This window comes from Lactuca saligna, chromosome 6 (genome assembly GCF_052625555.1).
Source record: "Lactuca saligna cultivar CGN05327 chromosome 6, ASM5262555v1, whole genome shotgun sequence".
Classification (NCBI taxonomy): Eukaryota; Viridiplantae; Streptophyta; class Magnoliopsida; order Asterales; family Asteraceae; genus Lactuca; species Lactuca saligna.
In genome coordinates, this window is record NC_136422.1 from 122457581 (window position 1) to 122469515 (window position 11935).

Here is an 11935-nt window from a genome sequence, read left to right on the forward strand (position 1 = left end):
ACTTGTCAATACTACATAAATACTCTATGCTTAACAAATAGGCTAATTACAAACAGCAAGGTAGTCGAAATTTAATCTAATCTTTTCTTGGTTCTCTCTATTGTCTCCTCTCTTTATCGGGGTGTATGTGCACAAGAAAAATAGAAAGTGAAAAAACAAACATAGAGTAATTCAGAAGTGGCCGTGTCCATAGCAGTTTTGCAAGCTCCTTAAAAAGATATTTTATTGGGGTAATTTGATGAAAACATGTTATAAAAGCAAAAGACTATAAAAAGAACTATAAAGTATTGAAAAGTTACACGACCGCATGAATATGATTTTGTTATTGAATTCATAAAAATAAGCAAATATTAAAGCTCCAATATGAAGGTTATCTATGTCACTATCATATAAGTATATGGTTGTTTTTGGTTTAAAACTAATACATATTGTTGTTTTGGGGATAAAATAAAAGGAAAGGTATTTTGTTTTTGTTAAAAATTTAAAATATGAATGTTTTGATTTAAAACTACACAAACATATTGTTAAAAAATTAATAATTACAGAAGGCGATTAACTTTAAAACATTCAAGACATTTTTAATTTATAATGCGTTTCTAACATCTCTATGGCTATATTATGGGTTGTAAAGCCTCAAGTCATTTTAAGAAATTTGCATTTTAGATATACATGAAAAAATTGAAGATCACATAAAGCAATATAAAAGCAAAACATTTTTATACTTAAGTGTAAATACAAAATACTTATTCTTACCAAAATCAAAACCACTTTTTTCAATCTTTAATAATTTTGGTAAAATGAAAAAAGATGTATAATAATATATTTAGTCGTCAACATATTACTAATATATTACTGTATAAAATATTTATATTGGCTTCTTCATTGTAACTTTGGTTTATTTACTAAATTGCCCATATTCTTTTTCTTGGTTTTGATATTGAAACCTTAGGTCTTAACGACTTAGACGCTGGATCAATGTAGTAAATATTCAATTGTCTCTTTTGAAATCTTTCCAATTTTCTATGAATTAACATTGACTACTACCCCTCTATTCCAAAATTATAGTTCATCTTTCCTTTTTGGTTTGTCTCAAAATAGTAATCCATTTCTAAAACTAATAACACTTTTTACCAAAATACTCCTTATTATTACTTAACAAACTAAGCATTTAATGAAACATTTAATGTAAAATAAGAAAAAAATTAGTGATAATTAATAATTTTCTTAATTTGTATGTTTTTTATCTATAGACAATGGAACAAAGGGAGTATATCTTTGTGAGCTTTAGTGTTTCACATCATTATATCATTTCTTATAGATCCACCTAAATTTTGACAAAAATAGTATAAATGGATAAGTTTTTAAAAGTAAAATATTGTAATAAAAAAAGAAATTTGCATATGTTGCATTAATAAACAAATAATCAGAAGTACATTGTCGTTCCATAAATTTAGCCTTACATGTTTTTAAAATGGCATTTGTGGTACTTATTTAAAGAAAATAAAGGTAATATAAAAAAAAACAAAAAAAAAACTCTCTTTTTATTTGTTTATTAGAGCATCATACTTTTGTTGTATTAGGAAGAATGAAAATAGAATCCTATAATATGAAAGAACTCTAAGAAAAGATAAATAACGAAGTTTACCTGGGATGTAAGAAACTTTGTAAAATCTTTTAAGCTAATAAGCTAATTGATTAAATGATAAATGCATTGAAAACTATAATTCATGTTTACATAATCAAGCACATTCCAATGCACAATAAAAGGAACCAACTTCAATCAATATCACTTGACAAAGGTCTTTAACCTTTTCTATATATATTATGTTCTTTTATCTTTTTAGAAAAGAGTAGATTTAGAAACTCTTACACATGCTTGGTAAAACCACAAAAAAGTTAGAAACATAAATGATAGAAATGATGAAACTCATAATCTGAATCCATCACTAGTTTGATTAAAAGATAGTATATTAAGTGTCTTGAACCGTACTTTGAATTCCTAGAGTTCACAAAGGGACGAGAAGAGAAAAAGGGGCTCATGGAACCCCGATCTCCTTCATAAATAACACGAAAAAAAAACTCATCATCAAAATCAAGATAAAAATCAAATATTATTGAGGTTAAAAGTTGTCCATTTTTATAGAACTAACGTGCATTCTGAAGCACTCAATTTCTTCACTTAAGTTTTGAATTCGTTTTAGATATTTGTATCAATTTCCTAAAAGCGTCACAAAATCAAAAGAAGAAAATACAGAGATGAAGTAGTCTATTAAGCAAAATCAAGGAAGAAGACGTAGGAGAAATCATTTTTAATTTTCTGTCGAGACTATGGATAAATGATCAATTACGACTTAAGAGTGAAGAAAGTAATCGCAGTCAAAAAAAAAAAAAAAAAAAAAAAAAAACCTCAATCGCACGTTGTCTCACATATAGGAAGACAACATAAGATCTCATTCAAAATTTGCTCTTGCTTTGTTGCTATTACCTTGATTTGTGGAATATTTGTGGCTAATTTTATGAAATCTTTTGTAATCAAAAACAAAAAATTGGATATAACTTTACATAGAAAAGTTTGAGTGGGAAACCAAAATAGGAGAGAGCAGAAAAATGACACGCAGCATTAGGCTTGTGTAAAAGATGAACACGTGCCCTTTAGGGAAGGTTTTTATTATTATTATATATATATATATATATATATATATATATATATATATATATATATATATATATATATATATATATATATATATATATATATATATATATATATATATATATAAACTGCAAATATATTAAAAGCACCCCAAAAGAACAGTACACACAGGTATACAAGAAATTACAAGGAAGTGAAGGGGGAGGACTTACACTCATCCCATTTACACGAATACATCTGGAAAGATTTTGGTACTTGAATAACTCTTCCTCAAAACCATCACCTTAAATGATTATTATTATATTGATATTTATTAAAGTCAAAGAAAAGTACATGGAATTGCCTTTAAACATTCACTTACTAGAGAAGTTGATCTTATTAGTTTATTATGGAAAGGCCTCTATAACCGAGAAAAGCGCAGGAATTTTAATGATATTGTAACGACAAAACCCACAATCACTGAATAATTTCTCCCATTCGCCTTCAGTTCGTTCTCTTCCACTAGAAACGAGTGTAAACATGGCTAGATCAAATGAAACACGTATATCTTTGAAAGGATCATCTCCTTTCTGGTCTTTAACAATCTCCACCATAATGACTTTTCCAGTTTCCTTAGGCACCGCTTTTCGACAATTTTTAAGTATCTTCACGCAATCATCATTGCTATAACTGTGCAAGATCGTCTGAAATGGAAAGACTAATGTCACTATATATTAAACAAGTATAATAAGACTGAATGTTACAACCAAACAACTTAAGAAATCAAGTCTTTTTGTACATAAAGATGAAAAGATAAAACATTATAATTTCAAAAGCAACAACGCTTACCTTCATGAAGATCGTTTCTGCAGGAGGAATGGCCTCAAACATGTCACCAGCAACATGGGTAACCCCATCATATGATATTGCTGTCGAGATAACATGTGGCAAATCAAAGTTGATCCCTTTAAGATGTGGATACGCCTTCACAATCTCAGATATTGCAACACCAGTACCACCTCCAACATCCACCAAGCTTCCTTTCAACTCAAGAAACCCATTCTTGTAACTGGAGATGATGGCATCAATCATGATATTAGTAACGGATTCCATACCCTCGTTGTAAATGGTATTGATGTCTGAGTTATGAGAAAGAAAATCAAAGAGTTCTTCTTCGTGGGCCAGTTTAAACGCTGCACCACCTTCTTTAACTGATCGAGTTACCGCATACGCAGGCAAAGCCATGATTGGGTTTGTAAACATCATAACAAACGGCGCTAAAGACATTTTCGTATTGCATAACAACCACTTAGAACAGTGGTTCAGGGAGTAAACTCTTTCTCCCTCAGCATCTTCTTCGTCGAACACCTTTCTGTGAACCAAAAACTTCATGAGTCGTTCAAGCCCATCGACATTTATTGACGGAGAGTCGATACCAGTGGCGATATCTGACAAAGTGGCGCGTTTGTGATTGCTTATTATGTCGGCAATATGGAGCTCAATACAGCTTCGTATAGCAAGGGCGTCAAAAGCTCCGTATAGGTAACGCCATACTTGTGCCTGGCCGATTAGCATTGAATCGTCGTCTATTCTACTTTGAGTATTCATTCTTGCTCAAATTCTTGCACTCCTCTGTAATCATGGAAGTAAAACTTGATCACATACTTATAACCAACAATGGCAGGGGTTCCATCTAGAAGCTATAATTAAAGCGAACCTACTTTGTTCAATATTTTGAGAAATTAAATATGTTTTTATCTTTTTTCTTTCTTTCTTTCTTTTTTTTTTTTTTGTTATCTTTTTTTCTTTTGGGAGTTGATACTCTTGAGAGGTTCATTCTCTCTCTTTTGTTGAGTGATACTTACACTTTTTTTTATCCACTTAAGGTCATCGCTTATAGTGGTTACGAAGTCATTCGTGGTCTACGTGTCCATCAAAAAAAAAATCGTACACACCATTCGGATCATTTGTGGTCGGGCATGGTCGTGCTGTTACGTGTTGCCGAGGACGAACTCAAACGCCCAATCATGTCTTGTTTTTCTTTCTTGACCATTCAACGGTGAAATGCTATAAAAAATATTATCTAAAAGTATTACTTATATATAAACACATCAATTAAAAACTTATACACTTAAAGCATTCTTTTTCACTCATTTTCTCTCGACCTTTATTGCCTTCAAAAACTATGGCTCACAAAATGCAGAGTCGGCAAGAGGAGGAAAAGAAGTTAGCACTAGTATGAGTGACGGTAACAAAAGACCCACATTATCGAACTTCCAAGGATTTTTGGGCAAAGGTTGGAAATGCTTTCCATGATATAATGGGTTGTCAAACTCGTATCTTGATAGAATATTTTTTCGCTTTATGAGGGCAACATGCCGCGAGTTCGACGGAATTTATAACCATATTATAAACAACGCACACGAAGATGATCAGGTTGTTGTGACGGTTTAAACACCTCAAAAGTTAGCAAAAATTTAAGAAGACCTCATGGTAGAATAATACATATATATATATATATATATATATATATATATATATATATATATATATATATATATATATATATATATATATCGGGAAAAAAAATTGGTAGGAAGATAAGAAGTTTTTTTTCTACATATTTTTTTGATGAACAAAATAAATGAATCACTAGATGATTCATTTGTAAGATGATTCACACGAAAAAATTCCCAAAAAAACATCTTTATGATTCATTTTTAATTAATTAAGAAAAAATTCATTTTTATGATAATTTTAGTGAATAACAACAAAATCATTGTATAAATGAATCATCGAGATGTTTTTTTGAGATTTTTTTTTGTGAATCATCTTACAAATAAATCATCTAATGATTCATTTTGTTTGTTTGCAAAAAAAATATGTAGAAAAAACAAATTCTTACCTTTCTACCAAAAAATTTCTTCTTATTTGATCTTGATTTTATATATATATATATATATAGGGTTTAAAAACTAATGGTAATAGCACAAAAGATACTAAGTTTACACCAAAATTTTAATTTGACAATGTGTTATTTTTTGACTCAAATTTGACACTGTATTTTTCAATTTGTTACAATTCTGACCACTTGATCATTGAACACGGTTAGTTGCTGACATGGCATGATGATGTGTCAGTTTTGATGACATTACATGATGACATGTCAAAATTGATTTTTTTTTCTAAAAAAGACATAAGTTTTCACTTTTTTTTATCGATTTTGACATTCAGTTTAATTTTTTATTTCAATTTTGATAGTTTATTTTTTTGTTCCAAATCAAAAGTCATTTTTTCTAATTTTGTTCAATGTTGATCATTTTCCATTTAAAATCTTATAAATATTTTTTTAATACATTTTAAACCATATAAATATATTTTGTTCATTTAAAAGTCATATTTTTATATAAATACATTTTTTTACATTCAAACCATAATGTGATGTATAAATATGTATTAGTTATATAAAAAATCATATTTTATATTAAATACACAAGTTTAAAATGAGTTTTGAGATTTGAAGGCGTGTAGTCAATCAAGGCCCAATGATCATGTTTGCAACCCGTAAAATTTTTACATCTAATATAGTATTCATAATATTATTAGGAACATTTTGAATCTCATGATGTGACTCCCATTAAATTATATCTTTTAGTTGAATTTTTCAAAATATTTTTGAATGATAAATATGGCCATTATTACATCTATATTAGTAGTCACATAAAATATTAGTATTTTGTTCTATATTTCCCGTCACTTCTTCAATGTTTCAAATAAACGTTAAATGCGACATCTATATATATATATATATATATATATATATATATATATATATATATATATATATATATATATATATATATATAATTACTGAATCGTAAATAAAAATATATGTAAAATCTACATCAAAAAAACAAAATAAATAGTATTTCATAACCAATAATTGATAAAATTTTGTTATTCTTATCCAAAGTTTATTATTAGTTTGGTTCTCGTGATATAACTAAAAATATTTATACTTCACATATGCTTTGAATGTTAAAAAATAAAAAAAATAAAAAAATAAAAAAGCCTTGTATTTATATATAAATATGGTTTTTAAATGAAAGAAAAAATATCTATATGGTATAAAATGTAATAATAAAAAATACTTATACGATTTCAAATGAAAAATTGTAAACATTCAACAAAGTTAGAAAAAATAATGTTCGATTTGCACAAAAGAAATAGAGTGTCAAAATTTATTTAAAAAAACTTGTATGGGTAGAATTAAAAAAAAATGATAACTTAGTGTCTTTTGTGGGAAAAAAATATCAATTTTGAAACATCAGCATATCACGTCATCAAAACTGATATGTTATCATACCACATCTATAACTAACCGGGTGAACCGATCAAGTGGTCAGAATTATAACAAATTAGAAATATAGTATTGAATTTGAGATAGAAAATAACACAGTGTCAAATTAGAATTGTAATTTAAATTTAGTATCTTTTGTTTATTTACCCTAAAACTATGTTAAGTTGTTTTTGTGCTTGCATTTTAATTTTTTTTCTATTTTATTTTAATTGTTTTTTTTAATTATGTAATGTTTTCTAACCGAATAAAAAACTAGTTTAAAAAAATATGTTTTAATAATAATAATAATAATACTTTAAGCACCTTACATAACTTTTATTTGATTTAAACTGGACAATCCGAAATTATTACAAGATATGATAAATGATACTTATTGGTGATTTTCATCAAAGACCCATCGGGCAACCAAAAACAATGAAAGAATTCACTTTCAAAGTGAAAAATGAATTCATTTATACATAATAGTATCGTACATGCAAGTCTTTGTTCATGAATGAACAATCACTACAAGAAAAACACGATTTTGTTAGGAAAGGTCACTATCGAACGTATTTTCGTTGTTAATCTGCAATGGATCGTGCTATGGAATGTCATTCCGCAGCAAGGTTGCTACCACATTGTCAACGGATTTTATTTCCAGTAGCGAGAATGGGACTTTCTAGGGGAAAAAATGCGTAGCAATTTTCCAACGAAATTTGTTACAAAATCACTTTCCGTTGTACTGCTGCTATGGAATTAATTATCGTGGTTACTATGTAACGGACTTTTTGACGGAAACGAATTTCATAGTTGCTTTGCTATAGAAGTACCATTCGTAGGTATTTGCTAGGGAATTTTGCTATGAAATTTGATTTCGTTTGCTTGTCTTGCTATATTCCATAGCAACGTTGATAATGAGTAATTTAATTTCATAGGTTTTTAGCTATGGAAATTTGCACCGGATAAAACTCGTGGAATCATAAAGTTCATGATGGTGTGTTTAGTTTGTTTCTTTGTTAGGATGTTATATGCTTAACTAATTTTTCTTATTCTATGGATGAATTATTATTATGATCAACGGAATTGGTAAGATATAGTTTGAATAATATGTTTTTGAATTGGTAATATATTTTGTTTGTTTTATTGTATTTTATATGTATTTAATTTAATACTAAGAAAGAACAAACATTTGCTATTATATATGTTTATGTGATCTTGAATAATTTTTTACCATTTCAATGTAAAAAAAAAAACTAGATTATGACATCAATGATTACTTAATTAGATATTCAACTATACGCAAACACCATAGCAAGCAAAAATGACTAAAATGCCCTTTTACCAGAAAATAACAATATAAAAAAAATTAAATACTGCTACATATACAATACTATATAAACACCGATATTGAAAGTCCAGTATTATCAACCATCTATATTTTTAAGAAACATACAAAACCTACCATACTCCACATACCAACGACAAACCATGCAATATCTTTGTCGATCGTCATCCTCTTCATGGCCTACCGCAAATGCCCCTTTAACATAATCATTTGGCTCTTCATATCGAAATGTGATGTTTTTTGTCGTAAGTATATGAACAATATCAACAGTCCACAACAACTCTTTGGCACTATCAACAACACCCGTGCACTCCCCATTATCCGGAACTGCCCAGGCAGAATATGCATCAAGTAGTTGTAAACCTACACATTAAAATAACTATCAATTAATATGTACCGTTTCAACACAACAATAAATATTATACAGCTGACTTATGTTTTTCATGATTGAATAACTTTATTATTATCGTCATTAATGTGGATTCGAATTAATACATGATATTTGAAGTAATTATATATATACAAGATAAATATAGCTAATGTATCTTTACTATAAATCATTTCACATATTATACTCAACTTGTTAGACCAACTCCAATGGGAAAACATTAAAATGGTGATGTTTACACATGAAAATGGTGTTTTCAATCCAATCACACACTAATCAAGTAACAACAACAAGTAAATTACTATATATTCATATATTAAACCAAAAGAATGTACATATCATTAATTGTCATAATATGAAAGTACATATGAACAAACTACTCATAAAGATCCCAAACTCCCTAGCAAACCTAACGAAACAAGCATCCCACAAATATATTTCACACCTAAACACCCATTTGTATCCATTCATAAAAGTGTCTGACACACTGATCACAGACTTATGCATTACACAATTTCTATGGAAGCCATGGAAGTGTACATGTTTTCTCCTCTCCTTATTTAAGTGGAGGTGAACCTTGAACAAGTCGCTCTACGATTCCATGTACCTTTTGTTCTACGGTAAGCATTGTTCAACATGTCCAAAGCTTCCTGCTTCCAATGTTTGCCTTCTACCATCAGCATCAATTCCAAGACAAATGTTGAATCCAAATGTCCCAATGCAGATGCTTCTTCAAGCATAGATTTCCCTTCACGGTCAGCTTCCAAGAAAAATAACTTCATCTGAAAAAAACATTAAACACATAATTTCTAGTTAAATTAATGCAAAACAAGAAACAAATTAATTAATACTATGCATATAACAACATACCAATCCATCCCTAAACAGAAGATTTGGGTTTCTCATCTCTTTGCATTTGTTGACAACTGCATGTTTCTGGTCAGACCAATGACAATATCATAATCCATCTACCTGCATTTGTTTGTATATTTCTTCCATTTTTCGTGCCTCATTGAAGATTCTTCAACTGCAAACGAAACACAATATTGGCCCCAAAATGTAAGGAGAAACCAAATACACTCATGAAATAGAAGGATCGAAGACAAAACTTACACACTCTTCATCTTGAAAGCGTCGACTGTTGAAATTTTTCCCAAGTCGACTATTATCTTCTCAATCACTTCTAATGGCATGTCTGTTAGTGATTTTCTTTGATTTCTTGGTTTCATCTTCGAAGAAGTACTTGCTTCCATAATATTATTCCTTAACTAATATAATGATTCTGCAAAAATGATATTAGGGTTTTTTGACTGTCGAAAATTTGAAATTAGGGTTGTTTGCAAGTGACTGAAGAAATGAAAGAACGTGATTCATAGGAAAAATTATGGCTCCTACAAGATGTTGACTATAAAATGACCAAATTATCCTTATACATACAGTGACTCATATTTGATTATTAAGGGTAGTTTTGTCAAAAATTATAATTAAAAGAAAAATCAATCTATTTTAAAACACAACTGGCACAATTGATATACTACTTGTTAATGTAGCAACTACCACATTGACCAATGACCCATATGTCATCCATGGGTTCTACCATCACAACCATGATGTATATGGCATCCATGGGTGTTACCATAACCCATATATCATCCATGGGTGTTACCATCACCCATATGTCTACTATGGGTGTTACCATCACCCATATGTCAACCATGGGTGTTACCATCACCCATATGTCATCCATGGGTGTTACCATCACCCATATGTCATCCATGGGTGTTACTATGATACTATAAGCAACTACCATATTGACCAATGACCCATATGTCATCCTATGGGTATACCATGACACTATAAGCAACTACCATGTTGACTAATGACCCGCATGTCATCCATGGGTGTTACCATGAAACTATAAGCAACTACCATGTTGACCAATGACCCGTATGTCATACATGGGTGTTACCATGACACTATAAGCAACTACAATGTTGACCAATGACCCGTATGTCACCATGTTGACCAATGACCCGTATATCATCCATGGGTGTTACCATGATACTATAAGCAACTACCATGTTGACCAATGACACGTATATCATACATGGTTGTTACCATGACACTATAAACAACTACCATGTTGAACAATGACCTGTATGTCTTTCATATATAAATTTTGGTTTAAACATAACAACATAAAGATGTATAGTTTATTATTGTTTAATTCTCATTTATAATTTTAAATTAAAATTATGCTATGAACACCTTGTTAGTCTATGTTCTTTCTTTACGTTATATCTATATACCGTTTCTATCAATCTAGAACTACTTTAATAACTTTGAATTACTAAATATTTAGCATTACTTAGCACAGTTCGAATTTTTCATTAGCAGAGCTTCAAAATATTTCGCAATTCTTTTCCCTCCAACCTACACATGTTTAGGCTGCATATTAGGGTAAGTTTACTAATTAGAAATAGGGTATACCTTTTTTGTAATCATCTCCAGCGGCTAATTGATCGAAATCTTTGTTTAGTATGTTTGTGCACTGACTTTGGCAATATAGGTTATCACACATCTAAACTTTATTTTTATTTAATTTACTATCGTCGTGATCATCGTTTCTTGTTCTCTGATCATCTTCATGTATATTATCATCTTAAATTACAACTAAATTGGTTTTGATTGTATTCAATAGTTTGCATGCATAGTAATGCCTTTATCTATAATTTATTTTTATTGTATGATTGTTCTTTCTGCTCATCAGTAGTTTATAATCTCTAATATATTGGTATTGACTTTAGTTTTTTGTTTATTTTTAAGCAAGAAAGATGTCAAACTTGAAACCAAAAGGAGCATCAGGTGTGAAGCCAACTAAATTCGTTGCACCACAAGTTTTGAACCGCAACAGGACTTCAACTACAAAGTTTATAAGCAAACAATTAGAAGATGAAGAAATTGACTTCCTAATACCAGCAACCACATCCAATGCACCTATAATGTCTAGCACCAAAACCCCTAAACCTAAATCATTAGCACCAACCATGACTACCACTTCCCCGACATCACTTACAACATCCACACCATCCTCAACCAATACATCCAAAAGTTCAGAAACTAGAGCAATACAATCCTCAACATATACATCAGTAACCAACACTTCAGCACCTGCATCATCTAAACCATCCTCAACACCGACATCCATTACCACATCATCAACACCTATAT

General features: G+C 29.8%; 1 protein-coding gene across 1 annotated transcript; it reads right to left on the bottom strand.

Moving 5' to 3' along the window:
• Positions 1 to 2889: 2889 nt before the first annotated feature.
• On the bottom strand, positions 2890 to 4284 carry LOC145003230 (desmethylxanthohumol 6'-O-methyltransferase-like). The gene is made up of 2 exons (XM_078962358.1): positions 3482 to 4284; positions 2890 to 3336 (listed from the first exon to the last, which is right to left on the bottom strand). The coding sequence occupies exons 1-2, from the start codon at positions 4238 to 4240 to the stop codon at positions 3040 to 3042; spliced, it is 1056 nt and encodes a 351-aa protein (XP_078818484.1). The 5' UTR covers positions 4241 to 4284; the 3' UTR covers positions 2890 to 3039.
• Between the last annotated feature and the right edge of the window lie 7651 nt (positions 4285 to 11935).

Excerpts from the sequence above, each read along its gene's own strand:
- LOC145003230 (XM_078962358.1), bottom strand. The coding sequence starts at position 4,240 with ATGAATACTCAAAGTAGAATAGACGACGATTCAATGCTAATCGGCCAG. Across the intron at positions 3,337-3,481 it reads CAGAAACGATCTTCATGAAG|ACGATCTTGCACAGTTATAG; the intron begins GTAAGCGTTGTT and ends TTTCCATTTCAG.